This window comes from Lagenorhynchus albirostris, chromosome 20, assembly GCF_949774975.1.
Source record: "Lagenorhynchus albirostris chromosome 20, mLagAlb1.1, whole genome shotgun sequence".
Taxonomy (NCBI): Eukaryota; Metazoa; Chordata; class Mammalia; order Artiodactyla; family Delphinidae; genus Lagenorhynchus; species Lagenorhynchus albirostris.
Window position 1 is genome coordinate 13,439,032 of NC_083114.1, and position 20,089 is coordinate 13,459,120.

At 53.5% G+C, this 20,089-nt stretch overlaps 1 protein-coding gene across 7 annotated transcripts; it reads left to right on the top strand.

Moving 5' to 3' along the window:
• The first annotated feature begins 17 nt into the window (after positions 1-17).
• On the top strand, positions 18-18,327 carry INPP5K (inositol polyphosphate-5-phosphatase K). Of its 7 annotated transcripts, none has more exons than XM_060134645.1 (12): positions 165-605; positions 2,280-2,500; positions 2,832-2,940; positions 6,087-6,203; positions 6,554-6,729; positions 7,304-7,415; positions 8,126-8,235; positions 16,051-16,237; positions 17,106-17,243; positions 17,514-17,597; positions 17,767-17,871; positions 18,063-18,327. In XM_060134645.1, exons 2-12 carry the CDS (start codon positions 2,352-2,354, stop codon positions 18,120-18,122), a joined length of 1,347 nt encoding a protein of 448 aa, XP_059990628.1. In that variant the 5' UTR covers positions 165-605; positions 2,280-2,351; the 3' UTR covers positions 18,123-18,327. The 7 variants fall into 7 exon arrangements, with proteins under 7 accessions (XP_059990630.1, XP_059990632.1, XP_059990629.1 ...); XM_060134644.1 differs by having other exon boundaries at positions 165-592; positions 2,393-2,500; XM_060134647.1 differs by lacking the exon at positions 18,063-18,327 and having other exon boundaries at positions 18-592; positions 2,393-2,500; positions 17,679-17,803.
• The last annotated feature ends 1,762 nt before the right edge of the window (positions 18,328-20,089 follow it).

Consider the following 20,089-nt stretch of genomic DNA (forward strand, 5'->3'; position numbering starts at 1 on the left):
GCCGCCTCCCCTCGCCTTCTGCCCCTCGGGACGTTGGGAACCTGGAGGGAGACGACGCCGAGGGCCGAGACCTCACGTTCTGTGCTAGTGAAACGCGACGCGCCGGGGCGGGGCGAGGCGGCGGCTTCCGCCGGAAGACGGCCCCTCCAGGCCGACCTCGCGCGAGGCACGCTGGGAGCCGCCTGCGCGGTGTCTGGGCCACGGCGCGTCCCGGCCCCTGGGCGGGGCAGTGTTGTATCGGGGTCTGGTGACACGATGACACGCCTCTCTTACGTCCCCGTCCCCTAGGCCCCTTTCCCCTCAGCCTTTCACCGTTTCGCGCTCCTTGAAGAGTTCCGCCTCTTCCCCCCGAGCCTGCCACCCAGAGCCCTCCGTGCCCTCAGACCCCGCCTCTTACGGAAGCCGAAGCGGAGGGCCTAAGTCCGGAAGAAAAACAATCGGGAGAGGGAGCTGGCCGGCGGCACCTGCTGCCAGAGGGGGGCAGATTGGGCCAGGACAGGCTGCGGCGGGGAGACGCGAGCCGGCCGGGCCACCGCGTGGGGACGATGGCGGCCATGAACCCACAGACCGAGCTGAGAGTCAGGACGCTCAGGTGAGGAAGGCGACTGCGGGCAGGCCGGCCTGCTCGGGGCGGGATCACTGCCTCCGACCCAATCGGGGCTGCGGGTCTGGGGCAGAACCAGACTGGGAGAGAAGGGGCCAGACCTACAGGGCTGCTTCTGGTTCTGAGGCCTCCCACATTCTCCCAGGCCAGTATCGAGAGGGCTGTGTTGGGTCGAACCCCGCGCCCCCTCCAAACTCAGGCCACCAAGTTCTTGCCCACTTGGACGCCCCAAGCAGGTGGCCCAGTTGGGTTCTGGAGGAGGCAGCAGTGTTGGGCTGTTAGAAGTTAAAAACATAACGAAGCACTCTCCCCTTAGCTCTAGAGTAGAAACCTTGTTCTTACTTTGGATCAGCACATACATCATGGGGTCTGCCTGACCCCGTTGTGACCTCCTGAAACCCAAAATCAGATTTAGATAAGATCCTTTAGTGAAGTGATAATAGCCTGGTCTCATGCTTGTTCTTTAACGAGGAACAACGCTAATCACCAACTTAGTGCCGGTCACGATGCAAGGATTTGCTGCTAATCGTGGGACCTAAAAGTGGGAACAAGAAATCCCGGCTTTGGCTCTCCATCCACTTAGAGCAGGTCCCTGGGAAAACAAGGAGCCTTAGAGTAAAAGAGCTGCCTCTTAATCCTCCGTTGGACAGCAGGGGGAGACCGTAAACAAACGAAGCACGGAACCTCTGGCTGAGTGCCTGGGAAGGTGGTTATTGTATTGTTTTGTTGATGTTCATATGGAAGGGCAGGAAGTTGCTTTAAGCTGGCCAAGAATTTCTTCAGTTTGTGCTCTTTAGAACATGGACCTCTAAGAACAGGGTCTGGTGGAGAAAAGATGTTTAAGGACATCCTGCCCTTTCCTTCCGCCCTCTGCCCCCGTTCTGCATCTTCCACTGTTACAGGTCCTCCTTACGGTGTGCCTAGGACTCACCTGAGGCTTGGTGGTTCTTCTTGGTCTCTGCAGGGTTTGTAGCCCCTGCCTGTTCTGTACTCAGCACAATCTGGGGGCTTCCTGGGAGCATTACTGTAACTATTCAAATGAAGAGATTTGCAAGTCTGTCCATCCCCTGAGCTGCTGATTAGATCTGTTGTTTCCCTAGGGTTTATGTGAAGCTGAGGTGGATGTTATCCAACTGATGACTTTTCCCAAAAGAGGGTAGAGTCTTGAGAGAGATGTTGAGAAACCTGTTATTTAGAATCTTCTTAGGCTCTTCTGAAATGCTTGGCAGAATTGGTTGTGCTCCAGAGATGAGTGAGGAAGGAAATGTGGTGTTGTTATCTCTGTTATTTTTGAAATTCCCGTCTTGCAATACTAAGGCCTCTCACAAGGTGAAAACTGAACCTCCAGAATCTTTCTGGTGGTTGTAGGATCCCGTGGATTGAAGAGTGGGGGCGGAAAGTTGCTTACTGAGCCATAGATGAAGGGCTGGTGGAATTAATAAATTCCTGTCAGTCCACCCCATCCACACCCCTTCCCTTGTCTGACTCCGAAACCTTCAGCCCCACTTTGGCAGCTCTCCTAGTGTCAGCAGCACCAGTGCTGCCAGGTGTAGGGAGCTGTACGCCTGCATGGAGGAGCCAATCCAGGGTGGGAATTTCCTGCTTCGGGGACAGAAGTGAAGATGAAGGGCTTGTAGTTCAGTGGCCCTATTCCCTCCACCAGATGCAGAAACACACGTTTCCCATTCAGACTACAGCGGATTGTGGTGCAGCCGTTAGCAGGCGCAGCCCCCTGTCTGTTACCTGGATGAGGGCTCATCCTCCTTCCTCCATGGCTTCCCTTCTCAGCATACATGTCGTGACATGGAACGTGGCCTCTGCAGCACCCCCTCCAGACCTCAGTGATCTGCTTCAGCTGAACAACCTGAACCTGAATCTGGACGTGTATGTCATTGGGTAGGTGTCTGCAGGGCCTGTCACGCATCCCTATATCTGAGATCAGGTAAGCCTGACCAGTCCCAAGTTGTCCCTGTGGGGAACCGCTGTAACCTGTACGCCCTCACTCTGGAGTCTGAAGGCCAGGAGCTTTCAGCCTGCATCAGGGCCAGGCAGTGTCTGTTGTCCTGGATCAGCAATGGCAAGGGGTTGGCAGTCAACAGCCAGGGGAGGGAGAGACCATGGTCATGAGAGCCCAAGGCTGGAAAGTCGGCTGAGGGCAGTGCTAAATGTCTGCGGCAGAGGCAGCGCCCTCCGGGCCAGGGGGAAGCCTCTGACCTGGGATGGGCAGTTTGCAGGAAATGAACTGTGGGATCATGAGCCTCCTTTCTGACACTGCCTTTGAAGACCCATGGAGCAGTTTCTTCATGGATGTGCTTTCCCCTCTGAGCTTCGTCAAGGTAACTTACAAGTTCATGGGCAATTGGGAAATGTGTCTCACCTCGTATCACTAATCCCTAGTCCTTTGGTCTCCCACTCCAGCTTTCATGCTGTTTCCCTTTTATTTAAAGGCCCAAACCTCAGTTGCATGTGGCTCCCTGGGGCTCCTGCCTGCCTTGTGTGTTCAGAGGTAGCTGGAGCTGAGCTGGAACCCCAGGGGCTAGTTTAAGACCTTGATATTTTTCAGGTTAGGAGAATTCCTTGGGGAGGTGCAGCAGGGCTTAGTAACACCTCAGTGCCTCCCATACCCGCTGCCTCCAATCTCTACTCTCAGGCCCAGCCTGAAATCTCAGAGCATAATACCTGCCACCATCTATCGAGTGCTTACTTGGTGTTAAGCATTATAAGCAAACTCTTTATATACGTTATTTAAAAATCTTAACTCTTTTGAAATATGGGTATTATACAGGTAAAACCAAGACTCAGAGGTTTCACAGCATATCTGGGGTTCAGATCCAGATCTTTCAAACTTAATAACCCATGTTCTTGGCTTCTGTACTTTATTGCTGTATTGATGATCTCTAAGGCTGACAGGTATCCCACGACTCGCCTGCTGGTATCAGAGGGTATCCTCTGATCATAAGGGATATGCACCTCAAATTCTCAGGGGCGAAGAGGTTAGGAGAGGGGACACAGGTGTGGAGGAAAAAGGTTCTCAGTCTGTAGGGCCAGTATTCTTTGGGGAATCTTTAGACCATAGGAGCATCTACAGGAAGGCTCTAGATTGCTGGATCTCACCCTTCTGCCCTGCACAGCCAAGGGATGAAACACACTCCCACTCAAAATACCTCCAAGAAGCAATGCTTTCTGGAAATACCAGAATTCCTTTCTTCCCTTCCCTGGGTGACTGGATTTCTTCAGAATTAATTCTGTTACCCTAGTTTGCCTAAGGGTGCTGAAGCAAGAGCTGTGAGTCCTCCCGAGGAGGGCAGAGCCAGGAGGACGGCAGACAAGGTTTTGGTCCTGCTGCTGAGGCTAAAAAATGCCAGCCCCCAAGCACTTGTCTCCCTCCACATCACACTCGGGCCTCTTGCTGCAGACTTGGAGCTGGACCTTCTCGGAGGGCAGAACCGCTTCTCTCTCACCACCCACTCCCTTTCCAAGACTGGCGGCCTCCTTGTACCTTGGCTAACTGGCAAGGGATTGGCAGGATGGAATTGAGCCAAGGAAGTGAGCTCATCTTGCGGCATGGACACAGCTCATTCTATCCATGCGGCCTCCCAAGGTTGGGAGAGCAGCCTGAGGGCCTGGCACCCAAAGCAAATGACCTTTCTTCCCCAGGCCGAGAGTGGAGGTGAGGGCGAGCCCTGCCTGCAGCCTATTCCTTAGCCAGAAGTTGCCAGTGACGGGTTGAGAAGCCTGGGGCTGACCCCCTTGGCTGGCTCCTAGGCTCCCAGCCACCTCCCTCTAGTCCCTTCCTTAGCTCCTCCTACTTCATTTCCTCCACTGGAACTTCCCCTCGAGCCTCCTGCCTTTCCCCACAGCCCCACCCCCACCTCCATCCTCCCTGCGCCACGCCCCCTTCCCTGCGGCTTCTCAAAGCGAGCTGGTGCCTTTGTGGTAGAGCCCATCGCCCCAACCCACTCTATGGGTTCAGATTCAGCTTGAAACTCTTCCTGAATCTTTATCAGCTCCCTGGGAATCAGTCCCTCTTAGTCCAGCCCTTCGCCCACTTCCATTGTCATATTTGCATGCGAAGGGGAGAGACCGAGACTGGGGATGGAGAGTGAGGCAGGGGACACATCTGTAGCAACCTCTGCCGAACCCTAGTTTCTCACACCTTCCTCCCTCGGTCTTGGATTTGGGGTTCCCCCTGCTTTGACTCCTCCACCGTCCCAGAGCTCCTGGCCTGTGGGATCAAGTTTCATAATTCCTGGAAGGCCCCAGTACACACTCCCCACCCGGGGATTTCCTCCTTGGCCTCTGCACCTCATGCTCCGGAAATAGCTACTCGGGTGGTGGGTGTAGACAGCCTGCAGCTGAGAGAGAGGGTCACTGGCCCATTCCCACCCCACCTCCACGGCCACAGAGAGCAGGGATTTTGGCAGTCCTGGTCCTTTGAATATCCAGGTAGTCCTACTGGTTCCTTAGTCTCCTTGAGCCTCGGTCCTTCGGTGCTGCCTTGAAGAGTTGGCTAGAAGATTAAATGAGCAAGGCAGTGTGTCAGTGGACGGTAGCTACTCTCCCCAATCTGTGAACACACGTCCTCTGTGCTCACTCTCATCCCCTCTGCGTGGCCTTTGTACACACCAACTGCCCACAGTCTATATTATTTTTCAGTAGCATTTTCTTAATTTTTTTCCACTGAGCTATAATGTATACAGAAATTAAGTCTACAGTTTGATGGATTTTCTTTTTTTTTTTTTTGGCCACGCCACGCAGCATGTGGAATCTTAGTTCCTTGACCAGGGTTGGAACCCGTGCCCCCTGCAGTGGAAGCTCAGAGTCTTAACCACTGGACCACCAGGGAAGTCCCCAGGTGGATTTTTATATGTATATGCAGAACATGTTACCACTGGTCAAATCAAGATACAGAACATTTTCAGCACCCTAGAAGGCTCTCTCATGCTTCTTCCCTGCATTTACTTTCAAGAATCCCTAAACCAAAAAAATAATAGCTGCCAGTTAATCCAGCATCTTTGAGATGGAGTCCTGCTTTATTAATGAGAAGATAGGCTGAGACTCGCCCAGTATCAAATACTAAGAGCCCGAGCTGGGATTTGAACCCAGATCTGGCCCTTAGCCACTGTCCCATAGAGCATCTTTGAAGTTCTTTGAGCCCCGGCGCACAGTACCCAATGGAAACTCAGGAGGACACTGAGGAGAAGAGCACCTGGCCGTGCCTGGGCCAGGGCCGAGGAGTCAGTGACTTCCTGATGGCAGTGGGTCCCTGGCAACCTTGTCTTCTCTGCCCTCCACCCCCAAGCCCAGGAGCAGAAACTGGAACTTGCTTAGCTTCCAGAATGCATCATTTGGTAGCTGAGACTCCATCTGCAGAGATCCCATAGACCCCTGGGGCAGGACATCCATGTGGATCAGGGCTCTCTAGAGCACCCAGCACAGGGCCTGGAGGGACACAAATGACCATTGCCCCTCTGTCCTGCAGGTCTCCAGTGTCCGCATGCAGGGGCTTCTCTTACTGATCTTTGCCAAGTATCAGCATTTGCCCTTTATCCAGATCCTCTCTACTAAATCCACCCCCACTGGCCTCTTCGGGTACTGGGTAAGGACTGAGCTGTTGTGTGAGTCAAGAGCTGGGGGGCCGTCTCACTGGGATGGGCAGGGCTGGGGGCTTTAGAGCTGGGCAAATGAAAAAGGGGGAGAAATGAATCTTGGCACTCTGTCCAGGCCAGTGCCCTGCATAGCCACCTTCCCGCCTCAGGGGGGCTTAGCATCCCTAGGATGGCAGGTGGATGAGCTGGGCTCTGTGGATGGAGAGGCCACTCTGGGAGCTGAGTGTCTGACTCTGGGAGATCCTACAGGAGGTGAGACCATCTGCCCTCAGGTCTAGGATGGGGAAAGAGAGGTGTGTCCCCCCTAGAATGGCTTCCCACCCTTTTGCCCACCTACCAGGGGAACAAAGGGGGTGTCAAAATCTTCCTGAAGTTTTACGGCTACTATGTCAGCATCGTCAACTGCCACCTGCCCCCGCACGTGGCCAACAATGACCAGCGGCTGGAGCACTTTGACCGGATCCTGGAGATGCAGAATTTTGAGGCACAGGATGTCCCCAACATCCTGGACCACGAGTGAGCATGCCGTTGTGAACTGCAGCCCCTGCCCTCTCCCCCAGGCCAGCCCAGGCAAGCACGCTCTGCCCGGTCACTGCTCCCCAGCCAGAGGCAGTCCGCCCCATCTCCCACCCTCTCCCAGCCTCTTTCCTGACACCCCATCTGCTCTCCTATGCAGCTTTGCCTCCCTGAGGTCTGGAACACCTTCCCTTTCCCTGGCCCCTCTGCCCTGCCTGGAAACTCTGGGCACTTCCGAACATCCCAGGTCAAGAACCTCGTGGTTCCTGAGGTCCCCGGAAGGGCTGGTTCTCAGCCTTGCCTGGTGCTCAGTTGAGGAGGGAGGGCTAGAGCCTGCTCCATATTTGCCGCGTGCCCCTTGGGGCTCATCTCTTCGGCTTAAATGGTGGCGGCGTGGGGGCCGTGAGAACAGTCCCGTTGGGCCCTGCTCTTGTCTTCACCTGATCTTCTCACCCACTTCTCGAGCTTTCTGCTCTCCCACAGCCCTGCAGTGAGTGGCCAGAACCCCTGTGGTCCTGCCTTTTCTGACCTCGTCACAAACCTTCAGGCCGCCTGCTTTCCTTTCTTTCTGAAGCCTCATTCTCTGGTTTGGAGACATGAACTTTCGGATTGAGGACTTTGGGTTGCACTTTGTTCGGGAATCCATAAAAAATCGGTGCTACAGTGACCTGTGGGAGAAGGATCAGGTATCTGATGAGGGGAGGGCCGCGAAGGGTGGTCTGAGCCCGTGGTGGGTGGAGGTCAACATGAGATGTGGGGAGGTTCTCTAGTGCCTGTTCTGCTTTCCCAGGCCGCCCGAGTCCCTGTTCCCAGGCAGGGTGGGGTCTAATAGGGCTTCACCTCTGCGGGTAGGGCAGCCGGTCCTGTCCGGCCGCCCCGGTCTCCAGCTGGAGAAGCGAGGACGCAGCCACTGGGTGTGCATGAGATTAGGGAGCGAGAAGGGCTTCGGCCTGCTGTGGCCCTGCACCATCGCCAGCCCTCTTGTGTCCCTGTTGTCTTTCCCACCCCCAGCCTGGCTTGCCTCCTAGAGGATGAGATACCACCCCTTTGGGGTACCCTGGCTACCCCAGCCTCCCCTCTGACACACGTCTGCTGGTGGCTGCCAGGGAGATGGAATTTAGAGCCTGGTCCCTGTAGTCCAAGAACTGGGAAAGGGCAGGCAGCTGCCTCCCCTGGGACTGTGGGGTAATGTTTGCAAAAGGATCCAGCTGATCTCCCGGGGGTGAGGGCGCCGGGGGCTGGGGTGCCGAGGCTGCCGCTGGGGCAGTGAGGAGGTGGAGTGGCCGGGTTTGACTCTTGCCCCACTGCGATGGCATGTGCCAGCCCTTGACTGGAGCGTGGTGCCAGGCTGTTGGGGCAGGACTGCTGGGAGATGGGACTGTGCCTTTCCCTCCAGCTCAGCATTGCCAAGAGACACGACCCGCTGCTCCGGGAGTTCCAGGAGGGCCCCCTGCTCTTCCCGCCCACCTACAAGTTTGATAAGAACTCCAGCAACTATGACACCAGGTGAGGGGGCTCCACCAGGAGAGGATCAGCCTGTCGCAGATCTGGGCCTGGGAAGTCAGATCGTGCTGGCCCTAGTGGCAGTGGGAGCTGCCTCCGAATAGAAGTGTCGGGGAAGCAGGAATAGATCCAGCCATCACCTCTCAGGAGTGGCACCACCCGCCCCCCTCGTGAGATGCTGACCGTGGGAGCTGACCCAGATTGTCCGCAGAGAGAGCAGGAAGGGGAGACACACTGCTGGTAGGAATAGGGGTTGGGGTCAGGGCAGGTAGAGCCAAAGGGGAGGGAAGACAGTTGATTGCTGACTTGAAGGGACTGTACTTCAGCATTCTGGGAACCCCTGCCCCAGAATGTTGTCCCTGTCGTCCCCGCTCCCCAGGACTTTCTGATCCTACCCAGACAGGGGGGCAGAAAGCTTGGCTCAGCCAATTACTGGTATTACATAGCCCTGCCCCAGCTGTGAGTGGGTCGGGTACTATTTAGGAAGGTGAAGTAGTAGTTGTCAGGGGAGCAGTTAATGGGGAACAATGTAGAGATAATGCATCTGGTAGTTAGAAGCACAGCTCTGCCCTTCATCAACTGTATGACCTTGGACACGGTATTTAAGTCTCAATTTTGTCATCTATAAAACGGGGATGATAACAATACCTATTTCATGGGACTGAAGATTAAATGAGACCTTGCATGTGCCCAGACCAGTACCTGGCACCCGGTAAGCACTGTGATAACTGCTGTTGTTATTTTTATTTTATTTTATCATTTATTTTTTTATAAATTTATTTATTATTTATCTTTGGCTGTGTTGGGTCTTCGTTGCTGCAAGCGGGCTTTCTCTAGTTGCGGCGAGCGGGGGGCTACTCTTCGTTGCGGTGCATGGGCTTCTCATTGTGGTGGCATCTCTTGTTGCGGAGCACGGGCTCTAGGCGCTCGGGCTCAGTAGTTGTGGCACGTGGGCTCAGTAGCTGTGGCTCGTGGGCTCTAGAGCATAGGCTCAGTAGTTGTAACGCACGGGCTTAGTTGCTCCGCGGTATGTGGGATCTTCCCGGACCAGGGCTCGAACCCGTGTGCCCTGCATTGGCAGGCGTATTCTTAACCACTGCGCCACCAGGGAAGTCCCTATTGTTATTTTTAGATTCGTGTCTTTAGGTGGCAGTTTTACTGAAAACTTTTCTCAGAAGCTGAGAAAGGACTAAGTGACTACCAAAACCTTAGGCTTAGACAGAGGGGCAAAAGTAGCTCTGGCAAGAGGTCCCTGGCCCAGTGTAGGGCAAGGATCCTCATCTCTTTGAAGAAAAAGAACCCCCTACATGTTATGAGGCTCTTTGTTTCAGCTGGAGCAGCTCCTTCACGTATTCCCCTAGCAACACTGTCTTATGAGGGAGGTAGGAGGCGCCTCCAGGGCGGCGCAGGCCTCTGGGATTTAGCAGGTGAGTAGGTATGTCCACAGCCAGCCTGGGGTGAGAGGAAGAGCTGCTGGCCCAGTGCTGGAAGCCGTGTGGCAGAGCCACGATATCCCCACCAAGCAAGGGGGAGAGCATGAGCCATTTCAGGTGTGTGGAGCAAGACAGAGTGGGGTCACAGCCAGGGCAGTGCACACAAGAAGAGGGCACAAATACTGGAAACAGGGTCCAGCCTGAGCTACAGTATAAGCCAGAAAGAAGGGAGGAGGTCAGGCTCCAGCTGGCCTGCTGGCCGGGTCCACAGCCGACAGTCTCCCCAGCCATCCCTTGGAAATGAAGGTCCAATGGACTCACTGTGGAAATTGTCAGGCCTCAGTGGGACAGGCTGGGGCCTTGGGGGCTGGGACCCTCTACCAGTTGACTTCAAAACCTCACTTGCCAGCAGGAAGAGAGCTGCTGACAGACCGTATGGCCAGGTGTCCCCGTGCCCACACCCCTGGTTATGGGAGGGAAACCAGCAGGAGACTGGAAGTTACTGAGATGGCCTAGAGAGGCTCAGAGATGTTCAAGGACTTACCCAGGTGGCTCAGCTAGCGATGGCGGAGCTGGGGCTCAGACCCAATTCTCTGGACTGTGTTGCCCACGATGCCTTCCTCTAGCCCACAGTGCCTCTGGGTTCACAGCCAGTCTTGCCAGCAGCAGCAGAAAGGAGGGCAGGATTGGGATAGCAAAGCCTTGCTAAGGAGAAGGCAGATATTATTTCCACATAATAGGTATAATCCACATTGTGACTGACATTATTGAGTGCTGACCATGGGCCAGGCATTGTGCAGAGTGCTTTGCCCACATCACTTCACTTCATTCATACTGTATCTTCATTAGGTAGGCTCCATTGATACTGACTTTTTACATATAAGGAAACTGTGTCTCAGAAGATCTAAGTAAGGTAGTAACAGTAAGTGACGGAGCAGGAATTTGAACTGGAGTCTGTGTGAATCCAGTTCCCCTTGCCTGGAGCCCAGGAAATGAAGGAATGTCTGGACAGGAACAGGGGGCCTTATGGGGGGACATCGTAACTGAAATATTCCCAGCTGGGAGCTCCTGCGGTGGGCAGGGCCGAGCCCCACATAGTGAACAGAAACATTCCTGTCTGATCAGTCTGTTATTCATCCTGAAAGCCCAGTTCAGACATCATCTGAACCATCTGAAAAGCCTTTCCTGACCCTTGCCCGTTTCACTGAGAGTTCTCTCCTTCCCTTATGCTGCCTGCAAGCCTTGCACACACCATGCTTTCAGTGTTGCTTTTAAGACACAGTGTGCCTTTCTTGCTGTGCTATGAATGCCCAGTGCACAGAGACTGGATCTGATTTATGACCGTCCCTGGTGTGTAGCGTAGTGCCTGGCATATGTTTAAACTGGGAGCCTGAGAGGACAAAAGGAAAAGATAAGGTATTTAAGGAGCAGAGGGACCCACCCAGAGTGAGAGAGCCAAATAAACACTCTCAAGTCCAGGAGTTGGCCCATAGAAGGTTCCAGAACTCTGTGTGGAAGTGCCGAAGGAGGGTAAAGCAAATGGTAAGGAGGCGGGCAGCTGAAGCCAGGAGGAGTCAATGAGAGTTATTGTCAGGGAGGCAGAAAGGAGCGCAGGCATTCTGATCAGTCAGCAGCGCTGCTGAGAGGCATCTCGAGTGGAGTTGACCTGCTGCACAGAGGGACTGAGCTGCATGCAGGGCATGGTACGGAGCTCTGCCCAGCCTCGGCAGTGTCCCGGAGCCAAGATGTAATGAGAAACAAGGTCAGCTCCATTACACGGGAGGGTGAAAGGGCTGAGGGCAGGAAATCCTATTAAAGTCAGGGATTGCAGTGGTTTTGTTACAGTCGACAGGAACCCAGTCCACCTCTCTGCTACGCAGTGAGCAGAGGATGTTATGATCAATCTATTCAAGGCTCGAGTCCAGAGTTCAGCGAGACACTTAGAAGCCATCTATAGGGAGCCAAAAGGAAAAGTGCTCTCAGACCCAAAAATGGAACACATCACTACTTTTGGGTCAGTACACTGGCTCAAGTTTTCTAGGCTCTTAAGCCAGGAGAATCCTGCAGAGCTATTTGGTTTTAATTTTTAGAAAGTAAAGACATACTACAGGCATACCTGAGAGATATTGCGGGTTTGGTTCCAGACCACTGCAGTAAGGCGAATATCACAATAAAGAGAGTCACACAAACGTTTTGGTTTCCTGATACATAAAAAAGTTATGTTTAAAAAAAAAAAGTTATGTTTACACTATACTGTAGTCTGTTGAGTGTGCAATAGCATTATGTCTAAAAAAATGTACATACCTTAATTTAAAAATACTTTATTGGTAAAAAAATGCTAACCATCATCTTAGCCTTCAGCAAGTCGTAATTTTTTTTGCAATAGTAACATCAAGGATCACAGATCACTGTAACAATTACAACAATAAGGAAAAAGCTTGAAATATTATAAGAACTACCAAAATGTGACTCAGAGACATGAAGGGAACAAATGCTGTTTGAAAAATTGTGCTAATGGTCTTGCTCGATGCAGTGTTGCCACAAACGTTCAATTTGTAAAAATCACAATATCGGCGCAGTACAAGAAAAGCGAAGCACAAGGAAACGAGGTGTGCCTGTAATCTCCAGATATAATTCTTGTACTCAGTCACGACCATTCAGCCAAAAAAAGCATTAGTGATGGGACTTCCCTGGTGGCGCAATGGTTAAGTATCCGCCTGCCAATGCAGGGGACACAGGTTCAAGCCCTGGTCCAGGAGGATGCCACGTGCCACGGAGCGACTAAACCTGTGCGCCACAACTACTGAGCCTGTGCTCTAGAGCCCGCGAGCCACAACTACTGAAGCCCGCACGCCTATGCCTACAGCCCATGCTCCGCAACGAAGAGTAGCCCCTGCTCGCAGCAATGAAGGCCCAACATGACCAAAAATAAAATAAATAAGTAAATAAATTTATTAAAAAAAAAAGCATTAGTGAGACCCGGCTCTGGTGACACACAGTGGGAATCGGCCACTACTGGCAAGCTGGAGGAGACGGGTGCAGTGGAAGGAGCACTGACTCTCTAGTCAGCAACGTGGGCAGGCACCCAGCTCCCACCTGCATAGGGTGACCTCGCTCAGCTTCAGTGTCCTGGAGAAGGAAAATGTGACCCGTGGCATTCTTCCAGTGTTGGAAGGATTGGAACAGTCTGATGCACAGAAGGACCCCGTGTTTAGTTATTATTAGGAATGGAGAACTGGGGGAAATGTATAATATTTAGTTGGTACATATTTATTTTGCTTATTTGTTCCTTTTGTTTGTTAAACGAGCTCGTCAACGACTTTGACAATCCCATTTAGCAGATCCCCAGTTGCCTGGCGTATAATAAGGGCTCAGTAAAGCTCACTGAAAGAATGAACAATACAGGTGCGCAGTGATGAGTGTGGACCAGTCCATGGAAAAGGAGGAAAGGGAGACAGGCTGAAGTCCCAAGGAGGAAGCAGAGCCAAGCTGAGGTAGTGAGGGGGAAGGAGAGTCAGGCTGTGGTCAGGACTTGGGGAGGATCCTGATGGGACAGCAAGTATGGGCTCTTGACCATAATAGGGAAGTGGAGGCGGGGAGGATGCTTTGAAAGGGAGAGTGGTACATTCATGTGGTTCATTACCAAGTTTTAAGAATTGCTAGGCACTGAATGTCCAAGATTGGTTTGGAGATTGAGTGTCTGTTGTCTCTGGGATGGGAATACCACATTCCGATTATCCCCTGAACACTTCTCAGAAGAGTGAAGGATTCAAACAACCCAGGAGCCCCGAGCAGAGGTGGTCTAGCCAGTTCCCACTTCTTGACCACTCCCTCGACAATGTTTCTTTGAAGTAAGCACTGTTATCACCCCATCTTAAGAGTGGAAGAAACTGAGGTTTGGAGTGATGAAGTCACTTGCCCAAGGGCAGAGTTTTTTTTTAAACTAAGTTACTGGTTTGTTGTAAAAGGATATAACTCAGAAGCAGGCAGATGGAAGAGATGTGTAGGACAAGGTATGGGGAAGGGGAAGGAGCTTCCGTGCCCTCTCCAAGGGCACCACTCCCCATATTCACTAACCTGGAACGGCATAGCTCTTAATTAACAGGGGCAAAACCTTCCCCCAACTGGTCTCTGATACTAGAGTCAGTTCACCACCGAGGCACCATTCTGCCTCTATTGCTGGAAAACCATATTGCTATTGAAGTGATGGAAGTATACCAGAAAGGTTTGTTTAAAATAGTAAGTGAATAAAGCAGAAGACAAAAACAGAATTTCAAACTGATTATAATCATATGAAACTGTATATGTTAAGATTAGGTGGGCAGGGCTTCCCTGGTGGCGCAGTGGTTAAGAATCCGCCTGCCAGTGCAGGGGACATGGGTTTGAGCTCTGGTCCACGAAGATCCCACATGCTGTGGAGCAACTAAGCCCGTGTGCCACAACTACTGAGCCTGTGCTCTAGAGCCCGTGAGCCACAACTACTGAAGCCCACGCGCCTAGAGCCTGTGCTCCGCAACAAGAGAAGCCACCGCAATGAGAAGCCCGCGCACCGCGACGAAGAGTAGCCCCCGCTTGCCGCAACTAGAGAAAGCCCACACACAGCAACGAAGACCCGATGCAGCTAAAAATAAATAAAAATAAAATAAATTATTTTAAAAAATGATTAAGTGGACTTTTTTGGGATAAATGGGCATTTTTTTCAATACATTTTTCACTTTTTTAAACCATTTTATTTATTTTTGGCTGCATTGGGTCTTTGTTGCTGCGTGCAGGCTTTCTCTGGTTGCGGCGAGTGGGGGCCACTCTTCGTTGCGGTGCACAGGCTTCTCATTGGGGTGGCTTCTCTTGTTGCGGAGCACAGGCTCTAGGCATGCGGGCTTCAGTAGTTGTGGCTCGCGGGCTCTAGAGCACAGGCTCAGTAGTTGTGGCACACGGGCTTAGCTGCTCCGCGGCATGTGGGATCTTCGTGGACCAGGGATCGAACCCGTGTCCCCTGCATTGGCAGGAGGATTCTTATCCACTGTGCCACCAGGGAAGTCCCTAGGTGGGCATTTTTGAGGAAGGAGAATGAGCTTGGGTTTTTTTTTTTTTTAATTCTTTGGGTTTCACGAGCACTTCTTGAGTACCTACTGCATGACAGGCTCTGTGCTAATGCTGAGGATACACAGGAGACGCCAAGAGTCCGTCCTTACCTTCCAAGCTCACACGCTAACTGACAGGCTGACTGGGAAACAGTGAACTACAATATACTGTAATAGGAGATGTACTTATGTAGAATGCTTTGGAAGCAGAGAGGTCAGTGGCAGCTTTATGACAAAAACAGCACTGGAACTGGGCCTCTCCCTGTGACAAAGGGAGTTATAGATAGCAAAAGCTGTAAGAGTAGAGGCCCAGAGGCTCGAGAGATTCACCATGGTGAGGTGGGTCTGGGACAGAGGAGGGAGATAAGGTAGCACAAGGGGTGTCAGGCTCCTGTGCACCTTGAAAGCCACATTTGGAGACTTGAGCTTTATTTTGGGAGCAGTGAAGACTCCTTAAAGGTTTTAAAGCAGCGAATCATCTGACCAGGCTATATGGTCTCTCTTATGCCCGTCAGGGAAGCTGGTGAGTAAAGAACGGGTGGGAGGTCTTGACTCTTAAGAACAAAGCATCACGATAGCCAGTATATGCAGAGTTTATGTTGTACGAAGCATGGTGCTAAACATTTTTTGTGTTTCATCTCATTTAATCATCTCAGCAACCCTATGACATAACTGCTATTATCTCCTTTCTACAGATGAGGAAGCTGAGGCCTAAGAGGGGTTGGCCTGGTGATTAAGGGCACATGCTCTGTGGTCATGCTGCCTGGCCTTGAGTCCTGGCTCTACCACTCAGTGGCTGTGTGACTTTGGGAAAGTTACTTCCCCTCCAAGACTCATTTTCTCCACTTGTGAAGAGTGAAATAAATAGTTCTGGTTGCCGGCATGTAGTGAGCCTTCCCTAAATGCTTCCCTTTCCTTCCCTAAGGTCGGGTCTTTAGTATAGGGGAGGCCAAATTCCAGCTCAGGTCTGTCTCACTCCAAATTCCAAACCTCAGCTTCTTTGATGTTCTTCTGCTTTTGTTCAAGAACTAAGAAAGGCTTAAACGGGATGTTTCTGAGTCACGATTTGATTGTGACCCTCTAGTCTACTGAGGGCCCTTGGCTAAGTCTGACAAAGGCCAGCATACTTTTGGTTCCATTGGACACCCTCCTGCCTGCTGCCATGCTGGTCTCCAGCTCTGGCCCAGGGTGATCTCGTGACTGCTGACAGGCCCTGGTGTTAGGGCATCCAGCAAGCTCGTGGGTCCCTTCCTGCTCACCTGCCACCCCTTCTCTCCCCATTCTTCCTCTCCTCCCACCCCCAGTGAGAAAAAGCGCAAGCCCGCGTGGACCGACCGCATCCTGTGGAGGCTGAAGCGGCAGCCCCAGGCCGCCATCCACACCCCGACGCTGTCAGCCCCCCACTTCACCCTGTTTCTGAGGAGCTACGTCAGCCACATGCGGTACAGCGTCAGTGACCATAAGCCTGTCACCAGCACCTTTGACTTGGAGGTAAATTTCTGGGCTGCCCAGCACTCGGCAGAGGAGCAGCCATGCTGGGCCACATCCCCAGACCCTCCCGCCCTGGGCTCTCATGTCAGCAGATGCCCCAGGGGAGACCTGTGGGAGGACATGATTGCCTTTCCTCCCGGGTCAGGTATCCCAGCTCTTCTTAGGAGCTGTTGATGGCTCTGTCGGTCAAAAATGTGTTCAAACCCTTTGTCAGTAGGTTTCCATTTCCTCTTAGTACTGTCCCCTGGGGCTCCTGAGTTCCATTATGCTTATTACCTACCATGTGAAATAGGACTTGCTTTCATTTGTCCTACACCTATCGGGCTCAGGTTGCAAAGGGAGCCCCCTCCATCCTTGTATCTTGCCATCTCATGACTAAGGCAGTGTTCACCTCCTTTGAGCTGCTGGCTGCCCTCTTACTGTTTGTCTGTCTTTATACCACAGTGTCCCTTCACATGCCTATAGCTGTTCTCACCAGAGGCCCCCAAATTGGATTTGGGCCTTTGGGTCAGGAACCGTGAAGGGCCTGCGAGCAACTCCTTGGCTTCTTTCTTCAACCCGCCAGCGGCGCCCCTGATCTCCCCCACCCCGACATTGCTCAGCACTTGGCTCTCTGCTTGATTACCCAGCTGGCCCCCAGTCTCGTCCTCCTGGCAGGGCCAGCCATCCCCGATCAGCCTTTGGCCCTTCTTTCCAGCTGGCCAGCCAAGGTCTGATACTCTAAGGGCAGCCTAGTAGAGTTCACCTGTGGGTGCCCCTCCATCCCTCCCCACTGACCCTGACCGTTGCAAGGGCACAGTAAGGACATTCGTCTCAGGGAAGGGAATGATGCTGTGGGACTTCAACCCCTTCCCGCCCCTGTGTGTAGCTGAAGCCATTGGTATCTGCCCCACTGATCACCCTGCTGCCCGAGAGCCTGTGCACCGCGGAGAGCGACATGCTGATCAGCTACTCCCTGACCGCAGACTTCCTCAGCAGCCCCTGGGACTGGATTGGCCTGTACAAGGTGACGTGGCAGGCGGGCAGGGAGCCCATCAGTCGCACCCCCCCACCGGTTTATCTATTCTGAGTGCTCATGGGAGTTGGGCACAGAGACTGCAGAGCTACCCTCATCCACCCCAAGGGTCCTTGCCCATCGAGGGGCTAGCAGTGAAGGGGAAGAGGCAGGTGGTATGATGGCCAGCCTTAGAAATGAGACCATCCTCTCCGTAGGACTTGACATGGGTCCCGTGTCCTCCCAGACCACTGACCACCTGCCTGATCCCCCCTCCCACAGGTGGGGCTGCGCCACATTAATGACTACGTGTCGTATGTCTGGGTCAGGGACAACCAGGTCTCCTTCAGCGATGGGCTGAACCAGGTACCTGCCCCCTTTCCTGAGATAGGTATTCCACATCTCCAGCAGGGGGGCTTGTCTGACCTCTCCCCTGTCTTCTGGAAGGAACAGAGAGCTGGATACCTAGTCGCTGAGAGCTGAATGGGGCCTGGGGCCATGGAGCTGATCCACTTCCGTCTGTCCTTCCCTCCAGGTGTACATCGACATTAGTGACATCCGAGAGACTGAGGATCAGTTTCTCCTTTTTTACTATAGCAACAACCTACATTCTGTGGTGGGGATAAGCACACCCTTCAAGGTAATGGATGCTGGTGGGTAAGAGGAAGGGTAGCCCAGAAGACTTGAGCCCATCACCGGTTCCCTGAGGTCACGGGCCGAGGAGCCGACCCCTACCATGGAGCCGAAGCCTTTGGGCGACGGGGGAGACAGAAGGCACGGAGTGCAGCCTGCCCTCGCCCCTTCCGCTCACTGCTTGTTTTACCCCTGCAGATCCAGCCTCGCTCCTTCTTGGCGGAGGGCCCCCTGGATGAAGCCCAACCACAGATCTGAGCCGGGATAGAGTGAATCCAGGGCGGAGGCTGGAGCTGGCAGCCAGCTCTGCCTACCACTGCCAGGAGTGCTGGGGGCCCAGCCCAGCCCCCTGAGGAGGCAGCGGTATCCTCCACCTCCCAGGGGGACCTCTAGCCACACTCCTTTGCTCTCTCCAGTCCAGATCTCTGGAATCGGCCCCTTAAATACAGGTTTTTGTTGCTGAGGTGTGAGTGAAACCAGCTAGTTTGTCAACAGTGAAGATCTACACAGTCCACTGGATGTGGGAAGGACCCTCCGGCTCGCGTCTCGTTTCTTGATTTCCCCCACACACACTTCCAGTCCCGCCCCAGCAGGCCTGCCAGGCACATGCCCCATCTGGCACAGGCCTGCATTCTTTGTCACGCCACCCTGGGCCTTAGGCTGCCTGGGAGGGGGAGATGCTCCCATTTGTACAGGCTGCAGAGACTGGTTGGCCCACATAGCACTGGGTTCCAGGAGTCTTGGCATCTCATCGCCTGTCCCCCTGAGGGGTGGGCAGAGGATCTGGGATCCCTGCTTTCAGCAGAAGCAGGTGACTAAGTAGGCAGGATGGAGGAGCCCTCCGCCCAGGCTCTTCTATAGGGGTTGTGGGCAGGCTGATGTGTGTCCTTCTGCCAGCAGCACACCCCACCCCCACCCCCACCGCCTGCCCAAGGAGTCCAACTCAGGAAGTCCCAGGGTCTGAGCAGAAGATTGGACCCAGGTTCGCTACTGCTAGTGGGTCAGCCTCCATGCCCCCAACCTGCCCTCTTGTGAAGGGCTGGAAGGTGGTAGAGAACCTACGGCCACAGACTTTTCCAGGGTCGTCCTTGCCCCATCCAGGTCGTCTTCCCCTACCCTCGCCTGCCATCACAGGCCAGAAACCTGCCCTTTGTCTAGACCACTCTGGGACCTAGAAGTGGGGGCAGGCGGAGAGGAGAGTCAGAATCAAGATGTTCTGGAGAATCTGGCCCAGGGGTCTTCAGAGAGCATTCTCCAGATGCTGTGTGGACACGGCCCAGCCCCACTCCCACCATTTGCCTCCAGCCGCCGTTGACGCTACATCCTGTTTCCAAGGAGAAGACACCTCAGGGAGCCTGCTCTGTGACTATTAACGCCCAACCTATGACCTGAGACTGGGGGACACTCCAGTTGCTCTGCATTCCTACTTCACCCTGGGAGCCATCAGGAACTATCCCTCTGGCTTCTAGCAGGCCATGGCCATCTGTGTTCTGCGGCTATTGCATTGGGGGATAATTAGAAACATGGCTTTTACACTTGTGACTCCTTCATGATAGTGGTGGGAACGGGCACACGTTCCTGGGCCCTTGCTAGACTCCAGGACGAGGGCCCTGTTATCCAGACTAGACTATGTCTGAGGATGACAGATGTTGCCCAGATGGGAATGGGATGAGGTTCTGGGATGGCGGCCCTCTTAGTCCCTGGTCCAGGTGGGGCATGTCTCTTATGCTGTTGGGCACTTCGTTTACTCTGCTGCTGAGCAGGTAGAATGGATTTCTTGGGACTGAAGTCTCAGAAAATGTGCAAACTCTGCTCTCACCGATTCATCCCTCCTCACCCGGCACTCCCTCACACCTTAGTCTTGAGCCTTGCTCCTGGGTTAAGCTCTCCAAAAATGTCACCATCTCTTCTCTCCGCCCCACCTCTCCCCCAGATCCCTGTACCCCGAGGTCCCCACGATAACTTCTATCCCTGCCCCCAACACACACATACCCGAGGGACTCTGAACCCTTGAACTTGCCACCTGTTTCCTTCTCACGCACAACCATCGTGGGTGCTGCTACAGAGCACCCTTCATCTGTAGACGGGGAAACCAAAGCCCAGAGGAGTGGCATGATCCCTCCGGACTTAGCCAGGGAGCTGTGGTGTCATGCAAGACCAGAAACACAGGAGTGGGGTCAAGCCCTGCGTTCGAATGACAGCTCCACCTCCACCTGCTCTAGGAG